At 42.8% G+C, this 16959-nt stretch overlaps 1 protein-coding gene across 1 annotated transcript in view; it reads right to left on the bottom strand.

Annotated features, from left to right (window-relative positions):
- Window positions 1-16959, bottom strand: part of plxnb2b (plexin b2b) — a 180954-nt gene that overhangs the window by 7148 nt on the left and 156847 nt on the right. Inside the window, exons 21-28 of the mRNA XM_036952823.2 lie at window positions 15984-16169; window positions 15611-15744; window positions 15093-15193; window positions 12759-12988; window positions 12224-12405; window positions 11482-11548; window positions 11145-11291; window positions 16-172 (exon numbers count right to left, since the gene is read on the bottom strand). Of these exons, the coding sequence (XP_036808718.2) occupies window positions 16-172; window positions 11145-11291; window positions 11482-11548; window positions 12224-12405; window positions 12759-12988; window positions 15093-15193; window positions 15611-15744; window positions 15984-16169 (1204 nt within the window). The remainder of the gene's footprint in view (window positions 1-15; window positions 173-11144; window positions 11292-11481; window positions 11549-12223; window positions 12406-12758; window positions 12989-15092; window positions 15194-15610; window positions 15745-15983; window positions 16170-16959) is intronic.

Raw genomic sequence — 16959 nt, 5'->3', positions numbered from 1 at the left:
GTGTTCTCTTCTCACCCAGAGTGACGCTGTCCACCTTGGGTCTCTGAGAGTAGGGCAGGTTCCTGTACACCGCCTCGATGATCTTCTCCTTCACCTGGGACACCGTGTCGCAGTTCAACACCTTGACGGGCGTCACGTCTGGCCCCTCCCCGTGCACCAGCACCTGCAGAGTCTGAGACGAGTAACAGAGCCAAATGCATGAGGCGAGCCTGCAGTGGCAACGTTACCGTGGCAACTACTGTAGGCAGGTGGTAGTCTTTGACAGCTCACAGGTGCTGTCACCTCGTTCTGTTCTGCCTAACGAGCAGCTGCCAGCAAGGGACTCACTCCCGTCATTCTGGCCAGGTGACCCAGCTCGCAGCTCAGACAGAATCCAAACAAACTGACGACTCGACAGGGAGACTACAGATTATACAACAGATTCTTTGTAATTGAAAAAAAAAAGTATGTCGTAGAAAGACTATGTAATTACTTTGTGTCATTCTTCTTCAACTCAATGAGTCACGGGATGCTAGCTACTGCAACAGGATCAGTGATTGTGTATAATTTGATAATTGTCCTTGAAAAAGGAACTATCACAGGATTTCTCTACTTAGGTAGACAGCTGGGATCTAATTATCTGCTATTAGCAAAACACATTAGTTAAACACAGGTACTTCTGACTAAGGTAGCCTATATACAGTGAGTCAGAACATGAATTGCTACGGTGTGGGTAGCCTATATACAGTGAGTCAGAACATGAATTGCTACGGTGTAGGTAGCCTATATACAGTGAGTCAGAACATGAATTGCTACGGTGTGGGTAGCCTATATACAGTGAGTCAGAACATGAATTGCTACGGTGTAGGTAGCCTATATACAGTGAGTCAGAACATGAATTGCTACGGTGTAGGTAGCCTATATACAGTGAGTCAGAACATGAATTGCTACGGTGTGGGTAGCCTATATACAGTGAGTCAGAACTTGAATTGCTACGGTGTAGGTAGACTATATACAGTGAGTCAGAACTTGAATTGCTACGGTGTGGGTAGCCTATATACAGTGAGTCAGAACTTGAATTGCTACGGTGTAGGTAGCCTATATACAGTGAGTCAGAACTTGAATTGGTAGTGTAGGTAGCCTATATACAGTGAGTCAGAACTTGAATTGCTACGGTGTAGGTAGCCTATATACAGTGAGTCAGAACTTGAATTGCTACGGTGTAGGTAGCCTATATACAGTGAGTCAGAACTTGAATTGGTAGTGTAGGTAGCCTATATACAGTGAGTCAGAACTTGAATTGGTAGTGTAGGTAGCCTATATACAGTGAGTCAGAACTTGAATTGGTAGTGTAGGTAGCCTATATACAGTGAGTCAGAACTTGAATTGGTAGTGTAGGTAGCCTATATACAGTGAGTCAGAACTTGAATTGGTAGTGTAGGTAGCCTATATACAGTGAGTCAGAACTTGAATTGGTAGTGTAGGTAGCCTATATACAGTGAGTCAGAACTTGAATTGGTAGTGTAGGTAGCCTATATACAGTGAGTCAGAACTTGAATTGGTAGTGTAGGTAGCCTATATACAGTGAGTCAGAACTTGAATTGGTAGTGTAGGTAGCCTATATACAGTGAGTCAGAACTTGAATTGGTAGTGTAGGTAGCCTATATACAGTGAGTCAGAACTTGAATTGGTAGTGTAGGTAGCCTATATACAGTGAGTCAGAACTTGAATTGGTAGTGTAGGTAGCCTATATACAGTGAGTCAGAACTTGAATTGGTAGTGTAGGTAGCCTATATACAGTGAGTCAGAACTTGAATTGGTAGTGTAGGTAGCCTATATACAGTGAGTCAGAACTTGAATTGGTAGTGTAGGTAGCCTATATACAGTGAGTCAGAACTTGAATTGGTAGTGTAGGTAGCCTATATACAGTGAGTCAGAACTTGAATTGGTAGTGTAGGTAGCCTATATACAGTGAGTCAGAACTTGAATTGGTAGTGTAGGTAGCCTATATACAGTGAGTCAGAACTTGAATTGGTAGTGTAGGTAGCCTATATACAGTGAGTCAGAACTTGAATTGGTAGTGTAGGTAGCCTATATACAGTGAGTCAGAACTTGAATTGGTAGTGTAGGTAGCCTATATACAGTGAGTCAGAACTTGAATTGGTAGTGTAGGTAGCCTATATACAGAAATATATATATAAATATACATACATATACAAAAAGGGTCTTGAATTGGTACAGTGTAGGTAGGCACAGTATAACGTGATATAAAGGGTCTTGAATTGGTACAGTGTAGGTAGGCACAGTATAACGTGACATAAAGGGTCTTGACTTGGTACAGTGTAGGTACGGTAGGCACAGTATAACGTGATATAAAGGGTCTTGACTTGGTACAGTGTAGGTAGGCACAGTATAACGTGATATAAAGGGCCTTGACTTGGTACAGTGTAGGTAGGCACAGTATAACGTGATATAAAGGGCCTTGACTTGGTACAGTGTAGGTAGGCACAGTATAACGTGATATAAAGGGTCTTGACTTGGTACAGTGTAGGTACGGTAGGCACAGTATAACGTGATATAAAGGGTCTTGAATTGGTACAGTGTAGGTAGGCACAGTATAACGTGATATAAAGGGTCTTGACTTGGTACAGTGTAGGTAGGCACAGTATAACGTGATATAAAGGGTCTTGACTTGGTACAGTGTAGGTAGGCACAGTATAACGTGATATAAAGGGTCTTGACTTGGTACAGTGTAGGTAGGCACAGTATAACGTGATATAAAGGGTCTTGACTTGGTACAGTGTAGGTACGGTAGGCACAGTATAACGTGATATAAAGGGTCTTGAATTGGTACAGTGTAGGTAGGCACAGTATAACGTGATATAAAGGGTCTTGACTTGGTACAGTGTAGGTAGGCACAGTATAACGTGATATAAAGGGTCTTGACTTGGTACAGTGTAGGTAGGCACAGTATAACGTGATATAAAGGGTCTTGACTTGGTACAGTGTAGGTAGGCACAGTATAACGTGATATAAAGGGTCTTGACTTGGTACAGTGTAGGTAGGCACAGTATAACGTGATATAAAGGGTCTTGACTTGGTACAGTGTAGGTAGGCACAGTATAACGTGATATAAAGGGTCTTGACTTGGTACAGTGTAGGTAGGCACAGTATAACATGACATAAAGGGTCTTGACTTGGTACAGTGTAGGTAGGCACAGTATAACGTGACATAAAGGGCCTTGACTTGGTACAGTGTAGGTAGGCACAGTATAGCGTGATATAAAGGGCCTTGACTTGGTACAGTGTAGGTAGGCACAGTATAACGTGATATAAAGGGCCTTGACTTGGTACAGTGTAGGTAGGCACAGTATAACGTGATATAAAGGGCCTTGACTTGGTACAGTGTAGGTACGGTAGGCACAGTATAACGTGATATAAAGGGTCTTGACTTGGTACAGTGTAGGTAGGCACAGTATAACGTGATATAAAGGGCCTTGACTTGGTACAGTGTAGGTAGGCACAGTATAACGTGATATAAAGGGTCTTGACTTGGTACAGTGTAGGTAGGCACAGTATAACGTGATATAAAGGGCCTTGACTTGGTACAGTGTAGGTAGGCACAGTATAACGTGATATAAAGGGTCTTGAATTGGTACAGTGTAGGTAGGCACAGTATAACGTGATATAAAGGGTCTTGACTTGGTACAGTGTAGGTAGGCACAGTATAACGTGACATAAAGGGTCTTGACTTGGTACAGTGTAGGTAGGCACAGTATAACGTGACATAAAGGGTCTTGACTTGGTACAGTGTAGGTACGGTAGGCACAGTATAACGTGATATAAAGGGTCTTGAATTGGTACAGTGTAGGTAGGCACAGTATAACGTGATATAAAGGGTCTTGACTTGGTACAGTGTAGGTAGGCACAGTATAACGTGATATAAAGGGTCTTGAATTGGTACAGTGTAGGTAGGCACAGTATAACGTGACATAAAGGGTCTTGACTTGGTACAGTGTAGGTACGGTAGGCACAGTATAACGTGATATAAAGGGTCTTGACTTGGTACAGTGTAGGTAGGCACAGTATAACGTGATATAAAGGGTCTTGAATTGGTACAGTGTAGGTAGGCACAGTATAACGTGACATAAAGGGTCTTGAATTGGTACAGTGTAGGTACGGTAGGCACAGTATAACGTGATATAAAGGGCCTTGACTTGGTACAGTGTAGGTACGGTAGGCACAGTATAACGTGATATAAAGGGTCTTGACTTGGTACAGTGTAGGTACGGTAGGCACAGTATAACGTGATATAAAGGGCCTTGACTTGGTACAGTGTAGGTACGGTAGGCACAGTATAACGTGATATAAAGGGTCTTGACTTGGTACAGTGTAGGTAGGCACAGTATAACGTGATATAAAGGGTCTTGACTTGGTACAGTGTAGGTAGGCACAGTATAACGTGATATAAAGGGCCTTGACTTGGTACAGTGTAGGTACGGTAGGCACAGTATAACGTGATATAAAGGGCCTTGACTTGGTACAGTGTAGGTAGGCACAGTATAACGTGATATAAAGGGTCTTGACTTGGTACAGTGTAGGTAGGCACAGTATAACGTGATATAAAGGGTCTTGAATTGGTACAGTGTAGGTAGGCACAGTATAACGTGATATAAAGGGTCTTGACTTGGTACAGTGTAGGTAGGCACAGTGTAACGTGATATGAAGGGCCTTGACTTGGTACAGTGTAGGTAGGCACAGTATAACGTGATATAAAGGGTCTTGAATTGGTACAGTGTAGGTACGGTAGGCACAGTATAACGTGATATAAAGGGCCTTGACTTGGTACAGTGTAGGTACGGTAGGCACAGTATAAAGTGATATAAAGGGCCTTGACTTGGTACAGTGTAGGTACGGTAGGCACAGTATAACGTGATATAAAGGGTCTTGACTTGGTACAGTGTAGGTAGGCACAGTATAACGTGATATAAAGGGCCTTGACTTGGTACAGTGTAGGTACGGTAGGCACAGTATAACGTGATATAAAGGGTCTTGACTTGGTACAGTGTAGGTAGGCACAGTATAACGTGATATAAAGGGTCTTGACTTGGTACAGTGTAGGTAGGCACAGTATAACGTGATATAAAGGGCCTTGACTTGGTACAGTGTAGGTACGGTAGGCACAGTATAACGTGATATAAAGGGCCTTGACTTGGTACAGTGTAGGTAGGCACAGTATAACGTGATATAAAGGGTCTTGACTTGGTACAGTGTAGGTAGGCACAGTATAACGTGATATAAAGGGTCTTGAATTGGTACAGTGTAGGTAGGCACAGTATAACGTGATATAAAGGGTCTTGACTTGGTACAGTGTAGGTAGGCACAGTGTAACGTGATATGAAGGGCCTTGACTTGGTACAGTGTAGGTAGGCACAGTATAACGTGATATAAAGGGTCTTGAATTGGTACAGTGTAGGTACGGTAGGCACAGTATAACGTGATATAAAGGGCCTTGACTTGGTACAGTGTAGGTACGGTAGGCACAGTATAACGTGATATAAAGGGCCTTGACTTGGTACAGTGTAGGTACGGTAGGCACAGTATAACGTGATATAAAGGGTCTTGACTTGGTACAGTGTAGGTAGGCACAGTATAACGTGATATAAAGGGTCTTGACTTGGTACAGTGTAGGTACGGTAGGCACAGTATAACGTGATATAAAGGGCCTTGACTTGGTACAGTGTAGGTACGGTAGGCACAGTATAACGTGATATAAAGGGTCTTGAATTGGTACAGTGTAGGTAGGCACAGTATAACGTGATATAAAGGGTCTTGACTTGGTACAGTGTAGGTAGGCACAGTATAACGTGATATAAAGGGTCTTGACTTGGTACAGTGTAGGTAGGCACAGTATAACGTGATATAAAGGGCCTTGACTTGGTACAGTGTAGGTAGGCACAGTATAACGTGATATAAAGGGCCTTGACTTGGTACAGTGTAGGTACGGTAGGCACAGTATAACGTGATATAAAGGGCCTTGACTTGGTACAGTGTAGGTAGGCACAGTATAACGTGATATAAAGGGCCTTGACTTGGTACAGTGTAGGTAGGCACAGTATAACGTGATATAAAGGGCCTTGACTTGGTACAGTGTAGGTAGGCACAGTATAACGTGACATAAAGGGTCTTGACTTGGTACAGTGTAGGTACGGTAGGCACAGTATAACGTGATATAAAGGGTCTTGAATTGGTACAGTGTAGGTACGGTAGGCACAGTATAACGTGATATAAAGGGTCTTGACTTGGTACAGTGTAGGTACGGTAGGCACAGTATAACGTGATATAAAGGGTCTTGAATTGGTACAGTGTAGGTACGGTAGGCACAGTATAACGTGACATAAAGGGTCTTGAATTGGTACAGTGTAGGTACGGTAGGCACAGTATAACGTGATATAAAGGGTCTTGAATTGGTACAGTGTAGGTACGGTAGGCACAGTATAACGTGATATAAAGGGTCTTGAATTGGTACAGTGTAGGTAGGCACAGTATAACGTGATATAAAGGGCCTTGACTTGGTACAGTGTAGGTACGGTAGGCACAGTATAACGTGATATAAAGGGCCTTGACTTGGTACAGTGTAGGTACGGTAGGCACAGTATAACGTGATATAAAGGGCCTTGACTTGGTACAGTGTAGGTAGGTACAGTATAACGTGATATAAAGGGTCTTGAATTGGTACAGTGTAGGTAGGTACAGTATAACGTGACATAAAGGGCCTTGACTTGGTACAGTGTAGGTAGGCACAGTATAACGTGATATAAAGGGTCTTGAATTGGTACAGTGTAGGTACGGTAGGCACAGTATAACGTGATATAAAGGGTCTTGAATTGGTACAGTGTAGGTATGGTAGTCACAGTATAACGTGATATAAAGGGTCTTGACTTGGTACAGTGTAGGTAGGCACAGTATAACGTGATATAAAGGGCCTTGACTTGGTACAGTGTAGGTAGGCACAGTATAACGTGACATAAAGGGCCTTGACTTGGTACAGTGTAGGTAGGCACAGTATAACGTGATATAAAGGGTCTTGACTTGGTACAGTGTAGGTAGGCACAGTATAACGTGATATAAAGGGTCTTGACTTGGTACAGTGTAGGTACGGTAGGCACAGTATAACGTGATATAAAGGGTCTTGAATTGGTACAGTGTAGGTACGGTAGGCACAGTATAACGTGATATAAAGGGTCTTGACTTGGTACAGTGTAGGTACGGTAGGCACAGTATAACGTGATATAAAGGGTCTTGACTTGGTACAGTGTAGGTACGGTAGGCACAGTATAACGTGATATAAAGGGTCTAGAATTGGTACAGTTTAGTTAGGCACAGTATAACGTGATATAAAGGGCCTTGACTTGGTACAGTGTAGGTACGGTAGGCACAGTATAACGTGATATAAAGGGTCTAGAATTGGTACAGTGTAGGTAGGCACAGTATAACGTGATATAAAGGGTCTTGAATTGGTACAGTGTAGGTAGGCACAGTATAACGTGACATAAAGGGTCTTGACTTGGTACAGTGTAGGTAGGCACAGTATAACGTGATATAAAGGGTCTTGAATTGGTACAGTGTAGGTAGGCACAGTATAACGTGATATAAAGGGTCTTGACTTGGTACAGTGTAGGTACGGTAGGCACAGTATAACGTGATATAAAGGGTCTTGACTTGGTACAGTGTAGGTAGGCACAGTATAACGTGATATAAAGGGTCTTGAATTGGTACAGTGTAGGTAGGCACAGTATAACGTGACATAAAGGGTCTTGAATTGGTACAGTGTAGGTACGGTAGGCACAGTATAACGTGATATAAAGGGTCTTGACTTGGTACAGTGTAGGTACGGTAGGCACAGTATAACGTGATATAAAGGGTCTAGAATTGGTACAGTGTAGGTAGGCACAGTATAACGTGATATAAAGGGTCTTGAATTGGTACAGTGTAGGTACGGTAGGCACAGTATAACGTGATATAAAGGGCCTTGACTTGGTACAGTGTAGGTACGGTAGGCACAGTATAACGTGATATAAAGGGTCTTGACTTGGTACAGTGTAGGTAGGCACAGTATAACGTGATATAAAGGGTCTTGACTTGGTACAGTGTAGGTAGGCACAGTATAACGTGATATAAAGGGCCTTGACTTGGTACAGTGTAGGTAGGCACAGTATAACGTGATATAAAGGGTCTTGACTTGGTACAGTGTAGGTAGGCACAGTATAACGTGATATAAAGGGCCTTGACTTGGTACAGTGTAGGTACGGTAGGCACAGTATAACGTGATATAAAGGGCCTTGACTTGGTACAGTGTAGGTACGGTAGGCACAGTATAACGTGATATAAAGGGTCTTGAATTGGTACAGTGTAGGTAGGCACAGTATAACGTGATATAAAGGGTCTTGACTTGGTACAGTGTAGGTACGGTAGGCACAGTATAACGTGATATAAAGGGTCTTGACTTGGTACAGTGTAGGTACGGTAGGCACAGTATAACGTGATATAAAGGGTCTTGACTTGGTACAGTGTAGGTAGGCACAGTATAACGTGATATAAAGGGCCTTGACTTGGTACAGTGTAGGTAGGCACAGTATAACGTGATATAAAGGGCCTTGACTTGGTACAGTGTAGGTAGGCACAGTATAACGTGATATAAAGGGTCTTGACTTGGTACAGTGTAGGTACGGTTGGCACAGTATAACGTGATATAAAGGGCCTTGACTTGGTACAGTGTAGGTACGGTAGGCACAGTATAACGTGATATAAAGGGTCTTGAATTGGTACAGTGTAGGTACGGTAGGCACAGTATAACGTGACATAAAGGGTCTTGACTTGGTACAGTGTAGGTAGGCACAGTATAACGTGATATAAAGGGTCTTGAATTGGTACAGTGTAGGTAGGCACAGTATAACGTGATATAAAGGGTCTTGACTTGGTACAGTGTAGGTACGGTAGGCACAGTATAACGTGATATAAAGGGTCTTGACTTGGTACAGTGTAGGTAGGCACAGTATAACGTGATATAAAGGGTCTTGAATTGGTACAGTGTAGGTAGGCACAGTATAACGTGACATAAAGGGTCTTGAATTGGTACAGTGTAGGTACGGTAGGCACAGTATAACGTGATATAAAGGGCCTTGACTTGGTACAGTGTAGGTACGGTAGGCACAGTATAACGTGATATAAAGGGTCTTGAATTGGTACAGTGTAGGTAGGCACAGTATAACGTGATATAAAGGGTCTTGACTTGGTACAGTGTAGGTACGGTAGGCACAGTATAACGTGATATAAAGGGTCTTGACTTGGTACAGTGTAGGTACGGTAGGCACAGTATAACGTGATATAAAGGGTCTTGACTTGGTACAGTGTAGGTAGGCACAGTATAACGTGATATAAAGGGCCTTGACTTGGTACAGTGTAGGTAGGCACAGTATAACGTGATATAAAGGGCCTTGACTTGGTACAGTGTAGGTAGGCACAGTATAACGTGATATAAAGGGTCTTGACTTGGTACAGTGTAGGTACGGTTGGCACAGTATAACGTGATATAAAGGGCCTTGACTTGGTACAGTGTAGGTACGGTAGGCACAGTATAACGTGATATAAAGGGTCTTGAATTGGTACAGTGTAGGTACGGTAGGCACAGTATAACGTGATATAAAGGGCCTTGACTTGGTACAGTGTAGGTACGGTAGGCACAGTATAACGTGATATAAAGGGTCTTGACTTGGTACAGTGTAGGTAGGCACAGTATAACGTGATATAAAGGGCCTTGACTTGGTACAGTGTAGGTAGGCACAGTATAACGTGATATAAAGGGTCTTGAATTGGTACAGTTTAGTTAGGCACAGTATAACGTGATATAAAGGGCCTTGACTTGGTACAGTGTAGGTAGGCACAGTATAACGTGATATAAAGGTTCTTGACTTGGTACAGTGTAGGTAGGCACAGTATAACGTGACATAAAGGGTCTTGAATTGGTACAGTGTAGGTACGGTAGGCACAGTATAACGTGATATAAAGGGCCTTGACTTGGTACAGTGTAGGTAGGCACAGTATAACGTGACATAAAGGGTCTTGACTTGGTACAGTGTAGGTACGGTAGGCACAGTATAACGTGATATAAAGGGTCTTGACTTGGTACAGTGTAGGTACGGTAGGCACAGTATAACGTGATATAAAGGGTCTTGACTTGGTACAGTGTAGGTAGGCACAGTATAACGTGACATAAAGGGCCTTGAATTGGTACAGTGTAGGTAGGCACAGTATAACGTGACATAAAGGGTCTTGACTTGGTACAGTGTAGGTAGGCACAGTATAACGTGATATAAAGGGTCTTGACTTGGTACAGTGTAGGTAGGCACAGTATAACGTGACATAAAGGGTCTTGAATTGGTACAGTGTAGGTAGGCACAGTATAACGTGACATAAAGGGTCTTGACTTGGTACAGTGTAGGTAGGCACAGTATAACGTGACATAAAGGGTCTTGAATTGGTACAGTGTAGGTAGGCACAGTATAACGTGATATAAAGGGCCTTGACTTGGTACAGTGTAGGTAGGCACAGTATAACGTGACATAAAGGGTCTTGACTTGGTACAGTGTAGGTACGGTAGGCACAGTATAACGTGACATAAAGGGCCTTGACTTGGTACAGTGTAGGTACGGTAGGCACAGTATAACGTGATATAAAGGGCCTTGACTTGGTACAGTGTAGGTACGGTAGGCACAGTATAACGTGATATAAAGGGTCTTGACTTGGTACAGTGTAGGTACGGTAGGCACAGTATAACGTGACATAAAGGGCCTTGACTTGGTACAGTGTAGGTACGGTAGGCACAGTATAACGTGATATAAAGGGCCTTGACTTGGTACAGTGTAGGTACGGTAGGCACAGTATAACGTGATATAAAGGGTCTTGACTTGGTACAGTGTAGGAAGGCACAGTATGTAGACGCAGTATAAAAAAGATAAAAGGGTTCATGGATGCGACACATAATTGCGATCAGGGCAGTCAGTGAAAAGGCAGTCAGAACAGACTCGGAAGAACACAATAGCAGTAGTAGCTGTTGTCAGGGGGGGGGGGGGGGGTAACCATGGTAACGCTGTGGCGTCACTCACCAGAACGCAGTACTCCACGTCGTCTCCCAGCAGGCCCGTGTCGTTCAGGGTGTACTTGGCCTTCTTCACTCTGGCGTCTACTGGACCTTTCTCGATCTGGTGCTTGATGGCTCGGAACAGTTTGTACAAGGGCTCCCCTGCAGAGTCCTGTTGACAACACAGGAGGTCAGAGTGCAGTCAGAATATTCGCTACATTGTTGCATCTCTGACACTCTTCACATAATATGAAATGTCCACAAAAATAATGTTTTTCTAAACTCAGGAGGCTCCTTAACGCACACACACATACTAATGACATATCAGCAATATATTGAATGAAAGAGTGTCATGTCATCACCTTGAGGAACTGGTAAAGACAGATGGACATCCAATTACACAGCATCCTCTCCACAACGGTCTCCGACCTGCAGGACAGGACAAAACACAGGGCTGAGTGACACATCTCAACATTTCTATTACAGTCTTCGACCTACAGGACAAAACAAAAGAGTGACTGACACATCTCACAATACCAATAAAAAAGCAACCTTTAGAATGAACTGCTGTAACCCCTCTCCATTCACAGGACCTATTGTCAGGCATTAGCACAACCAATGAACAGTTATGTGTATGTGGAGGATGTTAGAACAATGGACCAATCAGCATAATTAGCTCCTCCATTGGAGATAATTACACATGTTGTACTGCAGCACAGCCACTCAAACACTGCCGAGCACAGTTGACAGTTGACATGACACAACCCCAGGTTCTGTTCCACTAGACAACCAGGCTCTGTTCAGGATCTCCTTTATGCTGTGAACTGGAGATGGCCACTGTCTCCAACGCTGGTGTTGTAGGCTAAACGGACAAGCCACTGGCTGTTAGGTGTGATGTTGGCTGCCATGGGAAACCAGAACATACGCTAGTAGAACTAAATATACCGAAACTAAAGCCACCAAAGCTAAAGCTACCAGAGCTAAAGCTACCAAAACTAAATCTAGCGAAACTAAAGCTACAGCTTTCAAAACTAAAACTACCAAAACTTAAGCTACCAAAACTAAAGCAAACAGAACCTAAAGCTAGAGAGTAATACCCCTGACCTGCGCAGCATGAGTTTGGGGTTCTTGCTGTCGACATAGTTCCCCATGAGCTCCAGCAGCAAGGTCCTCATGATGTCAGTGTAGTACTCCAGCTTCCCGTGCAGAGCCACTGTCAGCAGGGAGGCAAAGTACACCTTGGCCCGGGCGTTGAAGTCTGGACGGCCCTCCAGAGTCTTGATGAACTACACACACAATGAAGATTGACAGAAGACCCAGTTAACGACAATCCAATTGACATAAACTGTTGGTAAATCTTCCAACTCAAACAATAGAAGGGAGATCTCAATCATCTGAAATAGCCATCTCTCCAGGTCTCCTTTCCTTCATCTGCTCTAATATGAACAGATTGGACTGGTGCAGGCATAACACATATACAGGCCACCAATATATCCAACAGGCATCCAACACAGCTTTCACCTTTCATCGTTTTTTTAGATCAGCGCAGATTAAGATCAGGGAAACAAGAAGAGAAAGCCTCTTTAGACTACTGAAATACAACCAGATATATTATTTGGCTAGGCTCAATGTGCCTTACGTTAATGAGGAAGGTCTTGGAGTTGAGCAGGTTGGAGAACTGGTTGAGGGCCTGGGCCACGATGGCCTTCCGTGCCTCAGGGATGTCCAGCTTGCCCGTGATCATCACATCATTGGCCCCGTCCTTGGAGGGCAGGAAGAAGACGCGGTCCGTGTAGGTCTTATAGTCCAGGAAGGGGATTCGCCCCTCGCTCAGGTCGTTGGTATGGTCCTCCATCTCTATCATCAGGTCTGGCAGGGGAGAGACAAAGAAACATCTAAGTACTTTGCACATGTCCTCATCCTTAGACTTTTGAGCAACATACAGTAAACATTTACTCCCTTAGAAGAAAAATGCGAAATTGCTTTTTTCACATGTTGAGCTTAAATTTCACAAGCAAAAACATATTTCCCCGCATTTTACATTTAGAGTTCACATGTTAACACCAGCTTTTCACATGTGAGGAGAATAACATGTCTTCACCTCATATGTGAAATGCAGTTTCACATGTAAGAAAACTCAAACTATGAAAATCTCACTTTCACATGTGGAATTGCAGATACACATGTGGGGTTGAAACAATGTTATTCCTACACATTTTCTGTTGTAGTGGGAACAGTAACATTAGTAATCTCAAAAAATTCTTTAATGAAAATGTTTTTATAATGTTTTTTTATGTTTAGCTCACAGAATATAATTTAAAAGTATGCATTAAGGTGTCTAATATAATAAACGTGGCAAAAATGAATGTAGACATTCATGAAATGTATTTCTATAGCTTTAGAAATACTTGTAACAATGGTTGGGGAGTGCCAAGATGGAGGCACGGTGGCTTCAAAACAGCACCCCTATCAGTCATCTAGTGTACAGTGCATTTGTAAAGTATTCAGAACCCTTGACTTTTTCCACATTTTGTTACGTTACAGCCTTATTCTAAAATGGATTCAGTTGTCCCCCTCCCCTCATCAATCTACACACAATACCCCATAATGACAAAGCAAAAACAGGTTTTTAGAAATAGTTGCAAATGTATTTTAAAAAATTTAAAAAATAAAAAATATCACATTTACATAAGTATTCAGAAGCGTTACTCAGTACTTTGTTGAAGCACTTATGGCAGCGATTACAGCCTTGAGTCTTCTTGGGTATGACGCTACAAGCTTGGCACACCTGCATTTGGAGAGTTTCTCCCATTCTTCTCTGCAGATCCTCTCAAGCTCTGTCAGGTTAGATGGGGAGTGTCGCTGCACAGTTATTTTCAGGTCTCTCCAGAGATGTTTGATTGGGTCCAAGTCCGGGCTAAGGCTGGGCCACTCAATGACATTCAGAGACTCGTCCCGAAATCACACCTATGTCTTGGTTTTTGCTCTGACATGCACTGTCAACTGTGGGACCTTATATAGATAGACAGGTTGGTGCCTTTCCAAATCATGTCCAATCAATTGACTTTACCACAGGTAGACTCCAATCAACTTGTAGAAACATCTCAAGGATGATCAATGGAAACAGGATGCACCTGAGCAAAATTTCGAGTCTCATAGCAAAGGGTCTGGAAAAAAATTGCAAATAAAACAACTGTTTTCGCTTAGTCATTATGGGGTATTGCATGTAGATTGATGAGGGAAACAATAATTTAATCCATTTTAGAATAAGTCTGTAACGTAACAAAATGTGGAAAAAGGGAAGGGGTCTGAATACTTTCCGGATGCGCTGTATAGATAAATCATTGATCAGAAAAATAAAATAAAATCTTGTTTTATTCCAATGTTTGTAAACAAAGTAAATGTAAACAACCACTGTATAGCCTAAGAACATGGTTAAAACTAAATGTTGATATGATGCATGGTCAGGCCTTGTATCAACAGCGTAGTCTATGGATTTGAGAGTGGTCGCATTTCTCCAGCCCCATCCCTCAGCTTTTTACTGAAACTGTGGCGGGGAGAACACTTTGCCAATGTTTCAATTAAGGATTGCCGCTTTAAACACCTTCAATAGTGTAATAGTGTTATGTGGTGCAATCCTCTAGTGAGTGAGTTACTTTTGTGCCATGAATATCAAGCAAAACTTCCCAGTAAAAATGAAATAAAGAAAGCCATCCAAAAACAGAAAAACGGGAAAGCACCATGACCTAAAGGAACACCTCCAGAAGCCGTCAGACTCCGAGAAAGCAACCGAAGTGCTGAACCAACTCCTGGGACAGATTTGGATAAAGAAAAAGTGCCAAGCAGATGAATGTGTCGATGAAGAACTTCATATGAAGTAGAAGGAATGTATAATTATGTAAAATATTGTGTAATGAAGACCCTTGGTGGCCTTAGGCAGTTCTGCTTAACAGCTGTGGTTATAATGTAGTACCTGTGAACTCTTTCTTGCAGCGGTCTCGTACACTCTCCTCCAGATTCTCCAGCTGGTGTTTCACCTTCTCATACTCTCTCTCAGCCTGCTGGCTCTTCCTCCTACGCGCACACACACATATTGCTATATTGTAATTATTTCGCCACTATGGCCTATTTATTATCCTACCTCATTTGCACACACTGTATATACCTTTTCTATTGTATTATTGACTGTATGTTTGTTTATTCCATGTGTAACTCTGTTGTTGTTTGTGTCGCACTGCTTTGCTTTATTGTGGCCAGATCGCAGTAGTAAATGAGAACTTGTTCTCAACTGGCTTACCTGGTTACGCACGCACACACAAACACACACACACACACACACACACACACACACACACACACACACACACACATCTGTCAAGTGTGCATCATTCAGCTGGCTTGGCTTCGTGACACCAACTGAAGTTGTCGGCCACACATGCATGGAGAAAGGCGGTATGGTGTACTGTCCGGTATGCTGGTTGCGTAGCTTACCTGTAGCAGTAGACAGAAATGAGGATGATGAGTAGCATGGGGACGATGACTGCAGGGATGATTAAGAGAGATACCTCGTTCTTCCTCTCGTAGTGCACAGAGCCCACCACCCACTCTCCATTCCCAAACTTAATCTGAAACACACAGGTCACAGCAGGAGAGTTATCATCAACACTGTAGATAGGAGAATGTCGTCAATAAAATATTGGGAACTTTTAACATTACGTTTCCCTGACACCAAATGACTCTGAATCTATTTTGGCAGACAACATTTAATTACCCATCTTCAGGAAACTGCAGATACATGAAAAGATAGCTAAGACAGATCAATGTACCTGTGTCGTCCAGTGTGTGTGTGTGTGTGTATTCTCACAAGCAGGTCCAATGGGTCGGAGCTGGTGTCTCTGCGTCTGCGGTGACGTTTGGAGAGGGCCCGGGGCTGGCTGGATGGGGGGTCCAGGAACAGTTTGTCATCTTGTAGGGTGTTGACAAAGTAGGGGATGTCCCCCACAAACGCCTGGGCTTCCTTGGCTGTCATGGCCTTGGAGAAGCCTCGGCCCTACCATGAAAACCGTAGAGAATGGAATTATTGTGTAGATCAAGATTAATAACTGCAAACAGGACTTTTTCCCAAAACATGTAACCTGAACTGGAAAACATGTAGTTGTACCCTAGTTGTACCTTCCAGTGCGTTTTGTAACGTTACAGCTGTCATGACTGTCCTGACCAGGTCAGGTTACAGGAGACCACAACCCTACAGATTATATCTCAACCCCAACAGAGGAGGAGAGATCTAGGGGTCTAAAGATGTGGGGGGTTTTATGACCCCTCTCGCCCCTGGTAAATCTCAGGCCACAGACAAATTAAACATGAAATAAAGGGACTTTGGAACAATGGTTTCTGTCAGCCACAATGGTGGTCATGACGATAGATGGAATATGAAAATGTATGTCATTTTTGTTTTGTTATTAAAGGTTAATAGATGACGTTATTACAAAGACATTGTAATGTGAAGAGTTTTCCTAGTATATGTTTGATGTTTATACATTGTACATTGTATGGAAAATATCCAAATCAAAGAGAATGTTTTGGGGAAGATGAAATGTTAGTTACTTGTCTAAAATTGGATTTGAATAAAATCTAGACCTTGCCTCATTAACGTGGTACGCCCAGAGAATTGCCCTAAAGGCGGTTACGGCCACTTCTGACCCAAGGGTATAAAACCTGTGAGTAAAGAATTCACAGAGACTACGTGATCCAAGCTGCAGCAAGGTCTAAAAAGTCAACGAATCCAGAACACAATGCAAGTTTGAAGACAAAGAAATCCTTTTCTACCCAAGCTACGGATG

This window comes from Oncorhynchus mykiss, chromosome 2 (assembly GCF_057628025.1).
Source record: "Oncorhynchus mykiss isolate SJ-2025 chromosome 2, ASM5762802v1, whole genome shotgun sequence".
Lineage (NCBI taxonomy): Eukaryota > Metazoa > Chordata > Actinopteri > Salmoniformes > Salmonidae > Oncorhynchus > Oncorhynchus mykiss.
This window is presented reverse-complemented; position numbering and strand designations above follow the sequence as displayed.